The following is a 22717-nucleotide window of genomic DNA, read 5'->3' on the forward strand; positions in this document are numbered from 1 at the left end:
TTAGTATGACTGATAAATTACTTAGATAATGTTCCTTGATGCAGAAGTTGCACACAACTTGTGGTTACTGTCTCTCCAGCATGAATTATCAGGATACCACTGTGTAATTTGTAGCTAATGGCTCTTGTTTTAGCTCAGTCATTTTTCTTTTTTTGGGGGGGGGAATTCCTCCAATGAAGAATGAATTTGCCAAATAACCAGATTTATTTACAGTACAGATGCACATCTGTTTCTGGCTTCATGTTTGTTTTTGTTTTCTACATTTAAAGGAATGGTTCACTTAAAATTCTGTCATCATTTACTCACCCTACTGTCCTTCCAAAACTTTTTTCTTTTTCCTTCTGGTAAGAATTTGAGAAGAATCATTACACAGCTTTTTTCCAAAAAAAACAAAAATCATAAAATACTATAAAAGTAGTCCACATGGCTTGTGTGCTATATTCCAAGTCTTCTGAAGTCATAAGATGTTTTTTGAGTGGAGCAGACTGAAATTTATGTCATTATTCTCAGAAAATCTTCCCCTCTGCAGTAACTCTCAAAATCTCATTGCCTATTCTGCATATTCAAACTGATGAGTCGTGTTTTGTTACAACACATGCAAGAACCAGTGGTTTTGCATAAATGATGTTTGAATCTGAACGCGAATGAGATTTCAGAGCTTTTGCGGAGGGGAAGCTATCGTATTGCTTCTGAACTTGAAGTATGAACTGCTTTTGTGATACTTTTATGGTACTTTTTGCCATTTTTAGAGCTTGACACCCATGGTCAATATTAACTGTTGTTGTATGGTTTGGATCTTTTATGTTTTGGCTTTTAAGGTCAAAAATGTTAATTATAAAATTATTGTACACCTTGACTAAAAGGAAGACTCTAAATGATGAACTTCTGCAGAAAATCTTAACTGCAAAATGACCACAAGAGGGAGCAAGATGATCCTTTCACACTCCACTAACTTTAAGAAAACAAAAATATCATTAGATACTGTCAGTGTGCACAAATCACATGAATATGACATCATCCATAATATGATGTTGTTAAGTGCTGGTTTACTAACAAGCCCAGTATGTGGTAACCACACAAGTTTCCTAGTTCCTATGTGGTAACCTAGTTTCCATTCACTTTTCGCGCTGTTTTGTTATCGACAAAGTGAAAATGCGTAAAAAAAAAAATGTTTTTGAAATTTGCCATCTTCTGCCTGTTTCCATTCAAATGGACTTTTATTGATAAAAATGGTGTGCATGATGACGTCATGCCTAAAAAAAACACTTTGTTGCATAAGTTTTGGTTTATCGCAAAAGAAATCTGCCCTTAAGCCATTTCCATACAGCCATTTCCAATGCTAATTGTGTACCTTTCGCCTCCCAGATGTCCCTAATTTTTTCCTCCCTGAAGTCTTTGTAAAATGGGGAGAGTATTGAGACAATCCATTGAAATTAGCCAGCTTACTCTCATTTTAATTTCACAGATAAATGCAGTCAGAAGATGAGGAATTGCAATCAAAAGGGAGCTGTTGCCCTTCTGATAGGACTGTAATATTGATCCTGATGTTGCGCCTATCGCAGGTTGCCACCGGTTCTGACCCGAAAGCGAATCGTCATGGCCCTGTTCAAGCTGGCAACCTGCTCCAAGTAGTGGGGGAAACTTGAACACAAGAGGGAGCAAGATGATCCCTTCATACACCACTAACTTTAAGAAAACAAAACTGAGATCATTAGATACTGTCAGTGTGCATAAATCACATGGACATCACATCATCCATAATATGATGCTGTTAAGTGCTGTTTTACTAACAAGCCCAGTATGTGGTAACCACACAAGTTCCATGTATTGTCCATATACAACATCTTGCATTATGTATTACTGTGGATCATATTCAGTCCATCAGTCATCTTGATCCAGCTACGTGGCTTCTTTGTTTGAATTTCCAAACCAATTGGATCATTGCCAAATCACAAGACACCTGTGTAGGGCTTTACTGGTTGTTTAGATCAGTGTTACTATCAGAAATAATTAATAATTATTACACAGGTAGAATGTGTTTTCCTCCGTCCTTTAACTCTGACCCAGTTCCTTGAGGCTCGGGTGATGACGGGAGGCCATTTCCTCGCTCTGTCGGCGGGCGGTACGGCTGTTGATTGTCAGCGGGCGGTACGGCTGTTGATTCTCAGCGGGCTGGCGGAGAACTCAGAAATGTCGACTTGATTGAAGATGGAAGAGAAATCTTTAATCTCTTCACTTCTGTAGGCAAACGGATGAAGATGCAGATTGCTCGGCGGTCTCCTTCGGATCCGTTAGAGTGTTCGGTGGAACACAGAGTAATCTCAATTCGTCCAGCGAGATGGAGATTGTATGGCTACAGTTTCAAGTCGGACGTTACTTCCTTGTGCCACGAGGTTGCACATGAGAGCAGCGTTGAACTGCGTCCACACACTGCAAGCAAAGTTGCTGGAAGCAAATCCTGAAAGCATTTCAGAGGTATTTCAACTCCTGATGATGTCATGTTTGAGGGACGTTCTGTTGTGTGCCTCATCCAATAGGAGTTGAGAGTTCGATCCTTTAGTGAGCAAGGCTTCATGAGATTTGCAGTTTGTTTTGGACACCCTTTGTTTGATTTTGGCGCGATTTTTATCAGTATAATTTACGACTTATATGTGGGGGCCTGAGTTAGGTTTTTACGACTGTGTTAGGCCTGCCTTTGTCTTCTATCTGAATACATGAGGCCCAACACCTGCCTTTGAATGCATTGCCTTTTACACATCAAGTTGTCATAATATAAAATTCAACAGCACAAGTGTTTGTTCTAGTTTTGTGTTGTTGTTTTTTGGGTGCATCCATTGAAATTAGCCAGCTTACTGTCGTTTTAATTTCACAAATAAATGCAGTCAGAAGATGAGGAGCTACAATCAAAAGGGAGCTGTTGCCCTTCTGATAGGACTGTAATATTGATCCTGATGTTGCGCCTATCGCAGGTTGCCACCGGTTCTGACCCGAAAGTGAATCGTCATGGCCCTGTTCAAGCTGGCAACCTGCTCCAATTAGTGGGGGAATCTTGAACACAAGAGGGAGCAAGATGATCCCTTCACACACCACTAACTTTAAGAAAACAAAACTGAGATCATTAGATACTGTCAGTGTGTATAAATCACATGGACATCACATCATCCATAATATGATGCTGTTAAGTGCTGGTTTACTAACAAGCCCAGTATGTGGTAACCACACAAGTTCCATGTATTGTCCATATACAACATCTTGCATTATGTATTACTGTGGATCATATTCAGTCCATCAGTCATCTTGATCCAGCTACGTGGCTTCTTTGTTTGAATTTCCAAACCAAATGGATCATTGCCAAATCACAAGACACCTGCCTTTGAATTCATTGCCTATTACACATCAAATTGTCATAATATAAACTTCAATAGTACGTGTTTCTAAAACTAGTTCTTCTAGTTTTGTGTTGTTGTTTTTTCGGGTGTGTCCATTATCATGTTTATCATCATCACTGCATTATCATCAGATCCCCTCCTAGTATCTCAAAGGTCATTGTCATGGGTGTCACTTTATTTTTAACTGTGGTAGCGATATTTCGGTGGGTGCACAGTCATGACGGTTTGGACGTCACAAAATGGTGAAGATTTAGCTCATGAATATTAAAGGTGCTTTAAGCGATATTTTTCATGGAAAAGTATGCAAACATTTTCCTACTCCCTTAAAGATATGAATGAAATAATGTCCTGTGATATCTCACCGGTCTCTGTAACAGCTGTAGACTTTGTAAACCGCAAACAAAAATGTTTCTGCGGACCACAGACATTAACCTAGTTTCCGTACACTTTTCGCGCTGTTTTGTTATCGACAAAGTGAAAATGCGTAAAAAAAAAATGTTTTTGAAATTTGCCATCTTCTGCCTGTTTCCATTCAAATGGACTTTTATTGATAAAAATGGTGTGCATGATGACGTCATGCCTAAAAAAAAACACTTTGTTGCATAAGTTTTGGTTTATCGCAAAAGAAATCTGCCCTTAAGCCATTTCCATACAGCCATTTCCAATGCTAATTGTGTACCTTTCGCCTCCCAGATGTCCCTAATTTTTTCCTCCCTGAAGTCTTTGTAAAATGGGGAGAGTATTGAGACAATCCATTGAAATTAGCCAGCTTACTCTCATTTTAATTTCACAGATAAATGCAGTCAGAAGATGAGGAATTGCAATCAAAAGGGAGCTGTTGCCCTTCTGATAGGACTGTAATATTGATCCTGATGTTGCGCCTATCGCAGGTTGCCACCGGTTCTGACCCGAAAGCGAATCGTCATGGCCCTGTTCAAGCTGGCAACCTGCTCCAAGTAGTGGGGGAAACTTGAACACAAGAGGGAGCAAGATGATCCCTTCATACACCACTAACTTTAAGAAAACAAAACTGAGATCATTAGATACTGTCAGTGTGCATAAATCACATGGACATCACATCATCCATAATATGATGCTGTTAAGTGCTGGTTTACTAACAAGCCCAGTATGTGGTAACCACACAAGTTCCATGTATTGTCCATATAGAACATCTTGCATTATGTATTACTGTGGATCATATTCAGTCCATCAGTCATCTTGATCCAGCTACGTGGCTTCTTTGTTTGAATTTCCAAACCAATTGGATCATTGCCAAATCACAAGACACCTGTGTAGGGCTTTACTGGTTGTTTAGATCAGTGTTACTATCAGAAATAATTAATAATTATTTCTGTAGTTATTAATTCATATTTGAATTAATCAATTGAATCTAACTCATTAAAACCTCATATGGGGCTCCAGTAAATGTAGTGTGCTACGTTTAGGAGCAAGTTTGGTTATTAGCAATAATTAATAATCTAGCACGACATAGAGTTTAAATGGAAAAATATTATATCGACACTTGTGAAATTTTAGTGATAATTTGCGTTTCCATCAGCTATTGTAGTAAACTTTTTGATGCGCTGCACATTTTGTCACAAAAAAAACCTTGGATGGAAATTTAGTTACTGACGCTGACCTGTCAATCATTTTGCTCGTTCTCATAGAGTTGTATTTGAAGCGGATCATTGAAGCTATGATTCATAATGTTTTTCAGTTGAGGGCGCTATTGTGCCACTGTTGAATTTCACAGCCACAGGAACAAACAATTTTGCTCGGTTTTGGTATCAAAATTATTTTTGGAGGGCGGGGTTTGGGGATGAGGGGGCATGGCTAATTCAACGGCTCGGTCACGTGAAATCTTCAGAACGCTAAAATCACTTTCAGCATCATTAATGAGGTTATGCAAAAATCATTTAAAATGATCTTTTACTGTTTTGATAATGTGATGTATTGACTCTGTATTGACAGGTCTTTATAATTTTTTATTTTAGAAATGTCCGAAATCATTTAAACAACAATTTCAATCACACTGAATTTCCAGTAAATAATATTCCAACCAAAGTTTTTGTTACACTGTGCTCATAATGGACTTGTGACATATTCTATTCGACAACTTGATCCCTATAATACTTGAAATACCTCAAAACTTGTATTTTCTGGCTTTAAAAGCTGCCATGCACAGTTACACTACTGTGGACTGGCATTACCAAGGAACCTTACCATGGAATCTGCATTAAGGATACACCCTGTACCCTGAAACTGGGATTACCATGTAATTGAAAACTGTCAGGAATAAGGAATTTCTGCCTTGCTGCTTGGATGCTTCTGTTGCTGATGGCGCATTCCTCTCTCTGCAGGCATGGTGTGGTCGGATGTGAAGCGTCTGTGGTATGAGGGATTGGAGGATTTCCTGGAAGAGTCACGGAACCAGATGAGCTTCGTCATGAATTCACTTTATCTGGCCACCTTTGCCCTTAAAGTGGTGGCTCACAGCAAGGTAAAAAGGGGTGTTCTGGACCCCTTGTCTTGAACATTTTGAGTGCTTTACAAAGCCGTTAAATGTTCTAAATCAGTCATTAAACTGCATTAAGAAAACACCATGTATTTGCTCTAAAGATGCAAACTACAGTTGTGTGAATCACACAAAACCTGTCAAAAACATGTCCAGATCATATTTCACCCCAAAATCAAATGAAAGAAATTGTTAAAAGATAAATAAGCCCATTTTTATGAGATTAAGATTTCATGACATTTTTTGTTGCATTATTTTCATGACAATAAAACAAATTTCCTCCCAAATTCTCATTGCCATAATGCAAGGAAATGTCTTTGCTGTAATACAAAATAATAATATTAATTTATTGTTTAAATTGTAAAGTACAATAGTACGTATACATCATAGTCATAGTAGTATTTGTTGTACTGAATTTAATTAATGCAGATTAAAAAAAGAAAAGAAAAATCCTTGAGTCCAGACAGGATGATTTTCATGACAAGAAAATAATGTCAAAAGCAAAATATTGATGGTCCTAATAGGCTTAATTGTCTTTATGCAAAATGTAATTTATTTTTATTTTGGGGTAACATTTGACCTGGACATTTCTTTGTGAAATTCATCCAACAAGGTTAACTGTAGTCAAAGACAACTCATGTACAATCATCAAATTATTATCTCAACTCAATAATTGTACTGTAATGACGTATTAATACATTTGACTGGTATCATAAAATAGTTTTATTAAGCATAACTTGATTTCTTAAAGGAATTTTCTGGGTTCAGTTCAAGTTAAGCTCAATCGAAAGCATTTGTGGCATTATGTTGATTACCACAAAAATTCATTTTGACTCTTCCCTCCTTTTCTTTAAATAAAGCATAAATCTGGGTTACAGTGAGGCACTTACAGTGGAAGTGAATGGGGGCCAATCCATAAATGTTCAAATACTCACTGTTTCAAAAGAATAGCCACAAGACATAAACAATATGCATGTAAACATGATTTTAGTGTGATAAAATCACTTACTAAACTTTTCTATGTAAAGTTATATCCTGTAAACCCTGTAATCCCAGTAAACAATGATTTAAACAACTTTACAACTCAAATAATATGTGTTTTAACAGAAAATAATGTGTTTTCTTAAAATTATAAGCTTGTTATTTCTGCCTTTAAACCCTCCAAAAATTGGCATTAAATTTAAGCAACAGTCTTTTTGCAAAAACAATTTTTTTGTTTGAAGTGTTAGTCTCACTTATTTTTATGCCAGAAATGGATAATGCATGTTAACAACAGTCTTTCCTGTGTCCTTTGCTTTAGTTCAAGGACAATGTAAAGGACAGGAAGGACTGGGATGCATTTCACCCCATACTGATCGCTGAGGGACTCTTTGCTTTTGCCAATGTTCTGAGCTACCTGCGTCTCTTCTTCATGTACACCACCAGCTCCATCTTGGGGCCTTTACAGGTAATTACTGCAACCTCTGTCTGGATTCACTGCCAGACCCATTGGAATCATCTAACAGTATAAACACTGAAGCTTTTCCTCCTGTTGTGATTATGTAATGCTCACCAGCCGTACCGATAATGCTCTGAATTCCAGAGAATTCTCTCGTCTCCTGTATATGTAATCTGTGCTATTTTGGATCTGCCAGATCTCTGCTCAGCATCTGTTTTTCAAGTCCTTATTTGATCACCCCTGTCATGGATTTTCATTTCTCATTTATTGGGATTTATTGCTGGAAATGTCTCATGGATAGTGGAGGGAAGAATATCAAGAAATGTACGGGTCATAATTCACCCCAAAATCCAAAAAATAAATAAAAATAAGAAGAAATTATAATTTGCTTTAAGGAAATGAACCTTATTTTTCCCAGCCATTTAGTTTTGTGTGTGTGTGTGTGTGTGTGTGTGTGTGTGTATGTGTGTGCAGTCTGATCTCACATACAATTCGGCAAGTGTGTGCCGATTTTTCTTTAGCCAAAATCAGTATATGTTGACAGAATTTGAAAACACTGCCTCCAGAGGCTAAAGCGGAATGTGTTTCAGAGCATATAAATAAGTGTGACATCCATTTATATCCAGGAGAGGTCGCCAGAAGCCAGTTGTAAAAAGAATTGTTTTCAGCTGAACATGGTGTAAAACAGTGAAGAGAAATGCTTATTTTATTTAATCTACCCCCCAACCAAAACCCAAATCTAACCATAACCATTACATTTATGCATTTGGCAGACGCTTTTATCCAAAGCGACTTACAGTGCCCTTATTACAGGGACAATCCCCCTGAAGCAACCTGGAGTTAAGTGCCTTGTTCAAGGACACAATGGTGGCGGCTGTGGGGATTGAACCAACAATCTTCTACTTACCAGTTCAGTGCTTTAGTCCACTACGCCACCACCACTCCATTAGTAGAGTCAAAATGCAATGTGAGGGATAAAAATGCAACCTCCTCATGATTGTTTATACAAACGTGATTACTTTCTCGTTTGATTGGGGATTGAACTGTGGTCTCCCATGCAACTGACGTTGTTGAGCCATTCCAAATATGTCTGATGGGAGATAGAGCATGTCAGTGAGTCGGCATACTGTTGCCGATCCTAGGGTACCGGAACTTTCGGAAACAGCATGCCAACTTCACGTGTGATCATGTTGGGGTGTGTGTGTGTGTGTGTGTGTGTGTATGTGTCTGTGAAAGTATTTTCATGAGAATTAAGTACATTGTTCAAATTCTTATTTCCATAATGCAAAAAGACAAAATACTAAAATTGTCCATTGTTCATTTCATTGCTGTATTACAGTATAAAAATCATCCTTTTTATTATTTAAATCAGCATTTAAATCAAATTAAATTCAGCACAACAATACTACTTAGAAATGTACTATACAGTAAAGTAATATATCTCAAATTTAAGTAATACATGTTCATATTTAAAACAGGTAAATAATGGGTTTTTTTTGTGTGTGTTTTTTTGCAATTTGTTACCAAAAAACTGTTCTCAAATAGGTGTGTCTCAATCAGCTCCCTATGTTGTAACAAATGCCCAACTCGGAGGTACGAGCCAAAGTCTTTCTAGCGAGTCAGTCCACTGTCGGCCATCTTTGGAATAGCATGGCTATTTCCAGTCATGCCAGTGCAGCTCCTATCTACTTGAATGGGGAATGACCGAAATCTAAAAAAATGGTTGGTCAAGATTACGATCAAAGAACCTATTTTAAAACAGCAGTAAAAAATCTTACAATGCTGGAATCATAAATTGTGCTTCTTTACCTCAGATTATGCAAAAAAAAGTTCACGTTTTCCTGGCTGATATATCTAATGCGCATGCACGTTCTCTAGATGATTGACCAGCGATGTCTGGATCTAAACGGCAATTGGCACTTTTACCTGTAAGGTGGGACTTCCTTTCTACATCCGTTGACTGTTGGGCGCTAGAGACTCTTGGTTGGGCATTCCAGTTTCCCTCATTCATTTTAATGGAAGTAGTCCATCTCTGCTAAATAGTCTCTGGCATGAGCTTCCCAGGTCCACTTGAAGGCAGCATATATTCCTTCACCGGAAACATCGTCATGTCTTCTGAAGTCTCTCAAGTGGTTAGATGATGAGCACGAGTGTAAAACTATGAAGTCCAAGCCTTATTTTCTCTTTAAAAGAGCTATTGTTTGTAATGTCTTTCATTCATAATTACCATGAAAGTGAAACAATTTTTTAAATATTTGAGTTGTTAAAAGGTTTAAAATACACTCTATTTATTTCTTTATTTATGTAATATATCTGTTATAATAACACTGTACGTTTGAGTGTCCTCAACAAAAATATACGATAGTGTCATTTATACAGCGATGTTGTTGATTAATAACAGCTGCACTTGAATGCGAGAGCTCATAATGGTGTCGCAGGTGATTGAGTCATAAGAGTCCCAATGTTCAGTGTTTCAGTACCCTCACCAGTGCACGAATTCATGTTCACAATATACTGATTCATGACATAGGGAGCTAGCGAGCTGATTGAGGTACACGGTAGGTTTCCTAAACACTCCCCCATCTGCCATTGGTCAGTCAAACAAATAGCCCTGCCCTAAACTCATGCCATTGGTTGATCATTGAATAGCAGGCTGTTTCACCTTTAATATACAGTATATTGAAAAAAAAAAAATTCACATAATATTTATGAGAATGAGACTTGTTCGCTTAATGTGCTTAAATATCATGAAAATAATGTCACAATGCAAAATGAAAAAAATAATAAATAATAATGGTTCTAAAAATAGGCTTCATTTTCTCCATGCAGTATACTGTATATATATATATATATATATATATATATTGTAATTTTATATCTCTTAATTTTGGGGAATAATATGAATCCAACATTTTACATTTAGCATACACTTTTAACCAAAGCAACTTCAGGGGATTCAGTTCATTCAAAGTAAACTTTTTAATCAGTATGTGTGTGTCTGGGGATCCAACCAATGACTTTGGTGTTGCCAGCACCATACTTTTCCAGTCAAACAACAGGAACATTTCAGAATAGTTTTCATGAGATTCAATCATAGACTATCAAACAGGCTTCAAAGGCTCTCTGTCTCTTGCTCTCAAGGACAGATTTTTCTCCAGTCGTTTCAGAGAGATTGCATAATATAGGATTGCTGTGCTCTGAAGACTTTCACTAGTGAATGCAGATGGTGCTTGTCATTCATCAGACCATGTCAGTTCTGTGCATATGAGTCTCTTTCAGAAGTGCTCTTAGACTGACATCAGTGTCTGGCACTGCAGGACAGAAAAGAAATGTGCTCGAGAAATGTGGTCAGAATGATGCATACACACACACACACACACACACACACAGTTTTAATGAATTTACACAGACACACTCCTCGCAGGTTAAATTGAAACAAGTCTGAAATTATAGGTTTACTGTAAAATCAGGGGCCTAGCCACATATTAATGGTTTCTATGTCACTTAATCTAACAGATAAACATATGATGCACATTTACAGGCATTACAATGACCTGACTCAGTATTTATACACCAGACCTCCACAGGGGAGTCAGAGGAGCAAATATACAGACATTTACTCCCTTCTGGTTTATTGTTTTTCTAAATGTGTCTGGTAAATCTCCAAGTTTGCAAGTGAAAAAAAAAAAATCCCTGAATCACCCCTGGTTAAACCACAGAAAACATGTGTGGGCAAGAGTTGACACGTCAAACTGAATAATAAAAAAAAATCACCCCAAAATTAAAATTCTGTCATTATTTAGTCACCCTCATGTTGTTCCAAATCTTAAGGCAGCTCTATTCCATACAATGGCAGCTGATAGTGAGTGAGTCTGTCAAGCTCCACTATGGACAAAAAAAGCCTTAACCTCCTGAGACCCCCGCATGACTGCTGTGTGCACTTTCCTTTTCCCTTTTTGATTTGTAACTAGTAGCACCTAATAAACAAACAAATAAACAAAAATCCTAGAGAAAATAGTTTTCCTAAAAATGTATGTCCACATATGTGGACAGATGGACTATGTTGTAAAATATTAAGTCATTTCAAGCTATAGAAAGTCATTGAATGTATCAAATAGTTTATGTGACCAGGAGTGTTGGTTATTCGTGTTTCTGAGACGTTATAGACATTACAGCTGATTTTCTATAAAGCTGAATTAATAATTCTGATTAAAAGCAATGGCCAGCATCATCAAATCATTGCCTACCATGTTAAAATAACATTTTGCATTATAAAATTCCGAATTTGTGTACTGATTATCATTGTCCCATGTTTGCCAAACATGTTGAGTGGTCCAAACATCCAATGAATGACTTAATTAGTGAATGACTTAACCTCCAGGTGCTGTCTGTCTTCACTGGTCTCAGAACAGTTAGAAATGCATTTTATTTTCATCCTAACTCCATATACAGACTCTGAAAGCAACATTTTCCAGCTTTTGGATATGTCCATTGATTCTCAATGTGATAATGCACAGTGAATATATGATTTTTATGCAAAGTTAGTCCTATTGTCCACGTACATGGTCATTGTGTTTAACAGCCTGCTGTTTCGCAATAAATCGATGCAATTTTTGAAATGGCATATTGGATGAATCTAGTGACTCTACTGTTTTGACTCAAACAGGTTTTAATGTGACTTAAGCTGATTTCTTACCGGATGTAGTTTTGTTGCCGTTTATCCGAAACTCGGCTGAGATTGGCACCATGTTGTTTTGTCACATGACTAGGTGCGCTGAAAGTTTGACCATTTAATGACAGCCTCGAGCCTCCTGAACTGAGATCAGTTGGTTTTAAAATAATTAATTAAGCATAGCCTATAGGGAAGCCATAACGTAATGCCCACGCATGTGGGCACGGGGTCTCACGAGGTTAAAAGCACCTTAAAAGTTGTCAGTTTGACCTGTGTGCTATTTCCAAGTCTGCTGATGTCATATGATGGTGAGGAACAAACCGAATGCATAGATCCAAAACAAAACAGCCTCCAAAACAGACAACTTTAATGTAATAGATTAAAAATGGCCAAAGAATAAAGTAAAATAACATAAAATAACATAAATGATCAGATGCCATAAAATCATTATATACAGTTACTGTTTACAAACAAACGCTCGGCGGCAGCACCTCTGGGGTTGTTTGGCACCCCAGAAAAGAACTGCTTTGAATGGCCGCTTCAAGCAAATAGAGATTAAAATGCGCAAAAGTGCTTTTTGCACCCTGGGTTTCCAAAAGAGTTTTGGAGATTTAGGCTGCTTAAATTTCCATTAGGATTGGTGGATCAGAATCAAACTCAGGATTTGACATAAATTATGATATTTAATGGATCACTATCATTGTTATCGCGTCTGCACTAGTAAGAACCAGTTGCCCCACAGCTGCTATTGGTAGATTGGAACTTTTACCGAAGGAATTGCACAAACCGATCTCAAACGGCTGTTTTAAATTTCCAAAGCATAACTGATGTGACAGATATGAAGCCAGAATGGTCTAACGATGATCTTATACCACCATATAAGATCTAACAGGACAAACCAGACCATGTCTCACCACTACAGCAGCACGTACTGGCTGTTTGTGAAAGGTTATGTGAATAAAAATAATGTAATATGTCTTTGCATTGATTTTGAATTATAGAAGTATCCAGCTTATTAAGTTGTGTTATAACTTTGAATATTGAATAACTCAAGTATTAGCCCTAGTATTTACCAAATGTGGACCAATGATGGTGGTTTCTTGTTGCACACACAGAATGAATGATGACATTAGAGTGCACATCAATATGAAAAACTGAAATTTAGACATCCTGGCTTTTTTAAGGCCTGAAAAAGACTAGAGAAGATGTATGGTCACCTTAAAACTACATACTGTACATCGACACGCAATATTGTAGGATTTACAATGAGGCATGTAATAGAATACCCCGAGCAATGGAAGCGTTTTAGTGTCCAATGGGGAAAGAATTTGACACAACACCGAAGCATCATATCAGAGAGTCTGAAATTTGAAATGACTGCTGCAGCTCAATCATGGAGCTACAAAGGTGGGCAGTCAAAGATGTGGAAAATATTTAGCAGGAGTCTGAGAGTGACAAGAAAAAGAATTCAAGTAATGGGGGTACACGCACCGTTGCCAAAAATCCTGGCTGTGTTTCAGAGCAAACATGCAGAACATTATGGTTCACTGGTCAGCTTTGACACAGGGAATTCATCTTGTCCGTCACCTCAACCCACACTGGAATGGCCAGTGGAACTTATAAGGCACAGGTAGAAGCAGGCACAAGAGCTAGTCTACTGTATGTGTGCTGAAACATGTCGCCTAATGTACAGAGAAATGTTCCCCTGTCTGTTACCCCCCTAATGGGCTTAACCAGTATTTACCTGAGCTATGTTTATCAGTGGGTAGTTGTTGTCTGACATATGAAGTTAAATTTGACATTCAACACACACAGAAAAAACTTAGGTCAGAACATTGCCATATTTACTTAACCAGTTTAGATACTCATACTTAGATACTTGCAGCCCAAACATGTGTGATAATACTAAAAGATACATTATATGCAGAGTCGTTTCAGACCATTCTTCTTGCTGCACACATTTGGGGGGTGTTGGGGGTCTCTATTTGGAACCCCCCCCCCCCAGCAGGTGGCGCTCTAGGCGACCGCCTAATTCACCTATGCCTAGAAACGGCCCTGATTATATGTACACAAACATTGTGTACATCAACCCATAAATAGCTTTCCTCAAATATATACAGTATCTCTTAAAAGAATATTCCAGGTAACATACTGTGCAATTTATTTTCTAATGAGTTTTTGTGGTCTGTTGTTGATTACGACAGCAAAACTAACACAAAATGTAGCACACTTACTGTACAATTGAAGCCAGGCAAGTGTATGGGAGGTTTTTTAAGTAATGTGGTAACAATGTGAAGCTCATATTTATGTCAACATCAAGCATATGATTTCTTTAGTAAAAAGAAAAAAAAAAAATTGTGCTGTTCAGTTGTCAATTCAATTCCTGTGTAAACAGTGATTTATGATCAGTTACAGTATGTCACTTTAGTTATGTTACTTTTCAAGTCCATTTGTAGTATCCTTGTTTTTGCTTTGTTTTGTTTTGCTTTGTTTTGCTGTGTTTATGTTACTTTAGTTATGTCACCATCCAATTCCCTTTCTGATATACTCACATCAGTATCAAGTGAACTACTGAGTAGCTTGGTTTACTTTTTAACCGAGTTGAAAGATTGTATATTGTTTTGCACAGACAATTAGTTGGTTAGTGATTCTGTCACCTGTTGTTTTGTTTTGTTTTTGTTTTGTTTTGTTGAAAGATTGTATACTATTTTGCACAGACAAAATAATATACAATTAGTTGGTTAGTGATTCTGTCACCTGTTGTTTTGTTTTGATTTGATTTGATTTGATTTGATTTGTTTTGTATTTGTTTTGTTTTGTTTTGTATTTGTTTTGTTTTGTTTTGTTGAAAGATTGTATACTATTTTGCACAGACAAAATAATATACAATTAGTTGGTTAGTGATTCTGTCACCTTGTGTTTTGTTTTGATTTGATTTGATTTGATTTGATTTGATTTGTTTTTGTTTTGTTTTGTTGAAAGATTGTATACTATTTTGCACAGACAATAGTATTGGTTTTTGTTTTGTTTTGTTTTTTGTTTTAATTTGTTTTGTTTTGAAAGATTGTATTTGATGTCATATTGTGTATTACTTTGCACAGTCAATGTTGATTTGATTCTATCACACTAATCATGCATGTTTTGTTTTGTTTGTTTTATTTTGTTTATTGTTGTGTTTTGCTGACCCTAGTAAGACATGCGCAGAAAATAATGCAAAAAATAAAACAAATAATTTGCAGAGCTGCCAGCTTGTCTGCTTGGCTTCCATTGTGTTTTACTTGACATTCTTTTATAGTTTGTTTTTCTAAACTGAGGGACGGTTCAAAATTATTTTCCATTATTTTCAGGCACAGATGTTTTCGATAGAGCGTAAGTCGTATTTAACCCAGGATATTTCTTTAAAGCAAGATGTCTGTTGATGCTTGTGGTATCTCCATGGATTTCTCAGACTGGACTGCTTTGGGTTTGATGTGGAAGGGTTGATGATGTATTTGTGGTTGCAGATCTCCATGGGCCAGATGCTTCAAGAGTTTGGGAAGTTTCTTGGCTTGTTCATGCTGGTGCTCATATCTTTCACCATTGGACTGACACAGCTGTATGGAAAAGACCAGAAGGATCCATCCAGAAGCAAAGACGAAAGCAAAGACTGCGAGGGCATCTTCTGTCAACAGCAGAGCAATGACACCTTTCACACGTATTTCATCAAATTTTCACTTTGTTCATTTTAACTGATCTGAGAGCTATCTGGTCATGAAAAGACCAAGTTTAAATGCCCTCCAATTTGAGATGAATAGACATCTGATAAATGAATAAAAAAACCTTTGTTTGAGGCGCTTAACCTGTTGACAATGTTTTTTTTTTTTTTTTTTTTTTTTTATTGTTATTTTTCAATATGTGGATCTGCTAAATATTAATTTGGTCAACCTTACACTAGTGTATAGATGACCTCAAAGCAGACATGGACTAAAAGCTACAAAACTCCAATTTTAAATCTACCCTAATCATATATCTTGACTTTCTCCAGGTTTATGGGGACATGTTATGCCCTCTTCTGGTATATTTTCTCCCTGGCACACGTGGCTCTGTTCGTCACGAGGATCAGCTACACAGAAGAACTGCGTTCGTTTGTGGGAGCTCTTATCGTCGGTACCTACAACATTGTTGTAGTCATCGTTCTTACCAAGCTTCTGGTGGCCATGCTGCACAAGAGTTTCAGACAAATCGCTGTGAGTGGACGTAAAAAAATATTTATGAAAAAACTTAAATGTGAATATTATGAAATGCTAGGTTTTTAGTGTTTTAGGTTGTATTTAACAGACAAAAAAGTAGATTTATAATAGTAGCCATCATATAAGTTATTGGACATAACAGTAAAAAAAAAATATATATATATATTACGAAGCCATTTTTTGCTTCATCTTAAAGTCAACAGGAAACACTGTTTGCAACCTGTATTACTTTCTTAATCAAACGTAATATATTTCAGAGTGAAATAAGATATTAAATGAGAAAAATGTAGGTCGAAACATTTTATCCTTAGGGAATTGATTGGATCGTGAAAAAATGGGGCGTTCCAAAACAGAATGGAGCCAGGTGGTTAAAGGGGAGAGGTTAAAAAGTCAAAGGGATTTGTGACGTCATCTGAAAAAAATAAAAAAAAATAATAATAAAAATTGTTCATAAGCAGAGCAAGTCATTGCATTTTGATGAAAGATTACAAAGACATACCGTCTATTACAGTCAGAGACATACAGGAATTGCACACACCGATGAATCGTTTATAATTAGACCAGAAATGTACTTTAAGAAATTATAAATAGGGCCCATTTTGATTTCATGTTGACTTTCATGATTTTGCCTGCTTGCAGAACCATGAAGATAAGGAGTGGAAATTTGCCCGTGCCAAACTGTGGCTCAGCTACTTCGATGACAAGTGCACCCTGCCTCCACCCTTCAACATTCTCCCTTCGCCTAAAACTGTGTGTTACTTGGTGATCAGCTTGAGCAAATGGGTCTGTTCTCACACCTCCACCGGCAAGGTCAAGCGACAGAACAGCCTCAAGGTACATGGGAATAAAAGGAAATAATGGGAAAAGTAAAATTACATTTTGCTAGTAATTGTACTGCCTGATAGAAGCGTTTAAAGGTGCATTCAGTAAATTTTTTCCTCATTAAAAAAGTTTTACTTTTACAGAAATAAGAAGTAATATTGAAACCTATGTATGAAATCAAGACCACTCATGTGAGATGAAGAGTTAAGTCATATATCAGTAACCTTATAAAATTTATTTTGTTCTACATGGGGTGGGGGTGCCCTCATGCGGGTAGTCATGTTATGATCACATGACCAGCTGAATACTACTCGCTTAATCTCAGTAACTGCCCTGTTATTGGACACTTTCACTCATGGATTAAATTAATCCTGGTTTACTGTGAATAGTGATTTTCTACAATGGCATTGGTAACTGAAAACTACTGTGTTTGAATGATGTAGCATCCAGGACACTAGATGTCAGTGTAAGCCAATGTAAGTCACTATGACATACTTAAAAAAATTACTGAGTGCACCTTTAAGCACAACATTACATAACACAGTAACAGTTCTGATTTAATTTCCAGTTGGACATGATGGAAGTCATAATTTGCGCATCAGTAAAATTAATTCAGTAACCATTTCAACAGGAGTTTTTGATTCATAAATAGAACCAGCTTGTTCTGGAATCGTATTACACTGGTCGTGTTGTATGTTTCGAGCTGTAGAGTCAAAAGAACAGACTCTACAGAGTCATTCGTTCAAGAACTGGGTTCCCACGCGTCCTAGAAAGCCTGGAATTTTGCAATTGCAATGCAGTTTTCCAGAAAATGAGAAAAAACCTAAATGTCCTGTGTGGCGGAATGACCCGCCCCTCCCTCTCGTCATCGCCGCCCCGCCTCTGAGGGCCATTTTTCAGCCAGGCTCATGACGGGACTTGGGCAGGAGAAGAGGCGCATAATTAATATGAGAATGAGGCACACCTGTTGTGTGTTTGGCCTCGTCATCGCTTCCAAATAAACGTAGAGCGCACCTCTTCTCGGGAAGTCGGCTTCTATTCTCCACGTGCGCACACACTGGCATCCTCGCTGTTCCAGGGCAGAGCGGGCAGGGTGCTCGCCGCTTAAGAAGAGCGGCTGGGCCTGATCTTCGGAACCCTGGCTGGGGTTGGAGATGTCGCCGGGGAGTTGAGCACGTGTTGCGGCTGACAGGCAAGAGGCCGGGCTGCCATTCCCTCACACCGGCCGCGGGCCTGGGAAGACAGGCCGCCAGAGATGCCGCCAGCCCTCGTACCACGGACAATAGGAGGGGAGCGTGTGTGGCCTTTGAACCCCGCTCATGCCCTGGACTTTCCACTTCTCTGACCATCACAAAGTCCCATTGCACCGCAAAGATGCCAGATCCCCCTTTCATTTGGACACCATTCCCCCTGGACACTTTGTTCGCCATTTTTGGACATTTTATGTTTATTATTATTTTCAATAAATCCCTCTTCGAGACTTGATGCGAAGCCCACTGTGTCTGTCTCTTGCTTACCCAGCCACACCTGGAAAATAATTATTTGTTCTGGCAAATATTTTAGTATAATAAAACTGTCACATGAACAAAAACATCGTAATGATGGGAACTCAGGATAGGTGTCAAATACACAAATTCGTATTGTTTTGTCACTGCCAGCGGCTTCACATTATTAAACAACATTAATGGTTGATTGTCATGAACAAAGCCCTGTCACGTGTATTCTCTGTTCATCTGCTGTCATCTCTACTTTGCTCCGAAATAAAAACTGAACAGCTCTACAAATCTGCACCTTTTTACCCATAATAAGTATAATGATGGGATGATGATACAGTGCAAAATAGGATTTTTTTCATTCATTGTTGTAAGGTTAACTACAAAAACATTTGAGTTGTAAATTTAAAATAATGAGGATGGTCGGACGGTGCCCAGGTGGTAGCATTGTTTTGCGGCCTCGGGAAGTGAATTAATTTTTAATCATTAATTGGTCATAGTCAGCTTGCCCCGCCGTTACCACCTAAAGGGCCCTGTGATTTATGCGATGAGGAAAATATGGACGGAATCACTGATTCCAGTCATTGGAATGTCATGGAATATAGCATAATTGGTTACGAATATGAACGTTTGAATGCACAATTTATTACATTAAAATCAATATGTCTTAGTGTGATTATTAAAATGCAAAAGACTTCAGTTTAATTCAATAAATATATAACCTTCATGTTCTGCGTGCTTCAAAGTGAATGTGTGAAGCTGGCCGCTCATACACTGAAAACACCTTATCATGAGCATCATGTGTGCTCTCTCTGTGTGTGTGTGTGTGTGTGTGTGTGTAGCTTTTTGGGGTTTAATAATCACATTTGGCCATGTATCGAACTGCTTATCCGGAGGTGAGATACTACTGTCAGAAACACACAGAAATGGCTAAATAAAAGCTTGATTTCAATGGACATGAGAAATTAGGATAAGATGACAATATATTACTACTGTATAGTTATGTTAAATTTACTGTAATTATTATCTCCAGTGTTTCGGATTGTGCTTTGAGGATTTTGTATAAAAAAATTAAAAAAACTTAATTTGATAAAACATAATGTAATGTTATGTTGAAAATTAAATTAATTAGATTTCTATTTATACAATATTATTAAACTCTCAAATACATACACTGGTGGCCAGAAGTTTGGAATAATGTACAGATTTTGCTGTTTCGGTAGGAAATTGGTACTTCATTCAACTGATCACAAAGTATAGTCAGGACATTACTGATGTAAAAAAAAAAAAAAACGGCACCATCACTATTTGAAAAAAGTCATTTTTCATCAAATCTAGACAGGCCCCATTTCCAGCAGCCATCACTCCAACATCTTATCCTTGAGTAATCATGCTAAATTGATCATTTGGTACTAGAAATCAAACACAGTTGAAAGCTATTTGATTCGTTAAATGAAGCTTAACATTGTCTTTGTGTTTGTTTTTGAGTTGCCACAGTATGCAATAGACTGGCATGTCTTAAGGTCAATATTAGGTCAAAAATGGCTAAAACGAAACAGCTTTCTCTAGAAAGAAAGATTTCATACAAAGGTGTACACTACAGTCTTCAAAGACAAAGGACAACTGGCTCTATCAAGGACAGAAAGAGATGTGGAAGGACAGATGTACAACTAAACAAGAGGATAAGTACATCAGAGCCTCTAGTTTGAGAAATAGACACCTCACATGTCCTCAGCTGACAGCTTCATTGAATTCTACCCGCTCAACACCAGTTTCATGTAAAACAGTAAAGAGAAGACTCAGGGGTGCAGGCCTTATGGGAAGAATTGCAAAGAAAAAGCCACTTTTGAAACAGAAAATCAAAAAGAAAAGGTTAGAGTGGGCAAAGAAACACAGACATTGGACAACAGATAACTGGAAAAGAGTGTTATTGATCTTAACCCCATTGAGCTTTTGTGGGATCAGCTAGACTGTAAGGTGCGTGAGAAGTGCCCGACAAGACTGCCACATCTATGGCAAGTGCTACAGGAAGTGTGGGGTGAAATGTCACCTGAGTATCTGGACAAACTGACAGCTAGAATGCCAAGGATCTGCAAAGCTGTCATTGCGGCACGTGGAGAATTTTTTCACGAGAACTCTTTGAAGTAGTTTAAGAAGTTCTGAACATTTTTAATTGTAATAGTAATTTTTCATGTTATTAATGTCCTGACTATACATTGTGATCAGTTGAATGTCACTTTGGTGAATAAAAGTTCCAATTTCTTTCCATAAGAGCAAAATCTGTACATTATTCCAAACTTTTGGCCGCCAGTGTAATTCAGAAAATATTACCATCCAACAATTACAATATACATAATGACAACTTGTGTGTTTTTGCTTAAATGTTACACCTGTCGGGCACATAACATGTCCTGGAAATGTCCTGAAAAATTGTGCCTTGAAAAGATTGAGAACCATGGAGAATTGGACTACTCTGGTCACGCTGAATGTTTCGAGCTGTAGATTCAAAAGAACAGACTCATAAGAGTCATTCATTCAGGAATTGGACTACACTGGCTGTATGTTTCGAGCTGTAGATTCAGACCCATGCCGCACTAACAAAGAAAGGGTATCACAGCCTCAAGAAAACACATCATAGCCCCATTATGACTACAAAGTGATACATCCTTGCAGCTTTATGAGTCGCCGGTGCTGCACTAACCACCATGCAAACCCATCTGACTGCCCTCAGTACCAAATCTGTACACCCTGCAGGAACCAGCACCAAAGCCCACTGACATCACCACCCAACTTGTTGGAGGATCAATAATCAGAGTTGTTAGAAACAAAAGGATTCATATGTTTTGTTTTCCTGGGGGAGCAGTACGATGCATCACGGAAATAAATCTCCCAGATCATGAGGGATAAACCAACAACAAACAAAATAATTTTGCATGCAGTCTCAAATTACATTTCCAAACAGCAATCAGAAGTTTTGAAACAGGATTTTCTTCATCTCCTTGACTCTCTGAAGTCCTCCTCAGTCAAAATACACATATCAGGCCCAAGGTTTTGCCTGTTTTTACCACTGTACTTTATGCTGTGAACAAATTTCTCTGGGAGAATTTTAAACATTTGAGTACCTTACGGTGCATCTCAAGAGTGAACAACCTGTTCTATTATTAGTAATCTACTACCCTTCTAGGCTCAACATAGGTTTTCTTTGAGGAACTGCTCTCTAGGATTTAAACTGACTTTGAATATGTTTTAATTACTGAATATTTCAGAATTCATATGGATGTACTTGCTAATCCATTGACAGTCAATTTCACAGGGTTAAAAACTCATTTGAACTTATTCAGCATAATCCTTCAGATCGTTGATGTTGACATTTCTGACCTCTGTTTTGCCTTCTTCGAAATATCAGTATGTACCAACAATGTGAGTGATAAGAGGACTGTCTCTAAGTGCTATCTCACTACTGATACTGCTTTGACCTTCATGGTGCTCATATCATCTCTTCCTCCTCGAACATCTTCCTTCTTTGACACTATAGTGGGCAGCTTTAATCTCAGGCTATGTGAATGTATTAACTCTGTTGCCCTCTTAAAGACAAAGTCTGTCACTGGGACCACTAAAGCCCCCTGGAGAAATAGTATCTCCTTTGTAAAATTAAGAAGGTACTGTTGGAAAGCAGAAAGGCAGTGGAAAGGTATAAGCTAACAGTTTACCATTCCATCTTTAAAAATAACGTAAATATTAAAAATAACAAACATACTAAATAATGAATGAGGTCTGCCAGAAAATCTTACTTTAGGTCTTACTAATGCGGCAGGGACTACTATGTTGCATTGGGGAAACACCTCCTGACGTCATGTGATATATTGTGGTATCCGCCAGGGCTCAGTTCTAGGCCCGTTATTATTTCACTTATAAATGCTTCCATTAGCTGGTGTAATTAATCAATATAACATATTTTTTCATCAATATGCAGATGATATGTAACTCTACTTTTCACTTTGCTCCAGACCCCCCAAAAATCTATTAGCACCATGCTGGAATGCACATTTGTTAGGAATCTATCTCAACAAAGATAAGACAGGGGACTTGTTTTTGGTAACAACATACAGAGAAGGTCTATTATGCCTTATCTTGACTCCTTGCCTCTGAGAGCCAACAA

At 37.7% G+C, this 22717-nt stretch overlaps 1 protein-coding gene across 2 annotated transcripts in view; it reads left to right on the forward strand.

Annotated features, from left to right (window-relative positions):
* The window catches only part of LOC127434671 (short transient receptor potential channel 1), a 60092-nt gene that overhangs the window by 30147 nt on the left and 7228 nt on the right, over window positions 1-22717 (forward strand). For both annotated transcript variants that reach the window (XM_051687566.1, XM_051687565.1), the window contains 5 exons: window positions 5750-5889; window positions 7205-7351; window positions 15518-15708; window positions 16039-16240; window positions 16883-17077. In XM_051687566.1, the coding sequence (XP_051543526.1) occupies window positions 5750-5889; window positions 7205-7351; window positions 15518-15708; window positions 16039-16240; window positions 16883-17077 (875 nt within the window). The remainder of the gene's footprint in view (window positions 1-5749; window positions 5890-7204; window positions 7352-15517; window positions 15709-16038; window positions 16241-16882; window positions 17078-22717) is intronic.

This window comes from Myxocyprinus asiaticus, chromosome 44 (genome assembly GCF_019703515.2).
Source record: "Myxocyprinus asiaticus isolate MX2 ecotype Aquarium Trade chromosome 44, UBuf_Myxa_2, whole genome shotgun sequence".
Classification (NCBI taxonomy): domain Eukaryota; kingdom Metazoa; phylum Chordata; class Actinopteri; order Cypriniformes; family Catostomidae; genus Myxocyprinus; species Myxocyprinus asiaticus.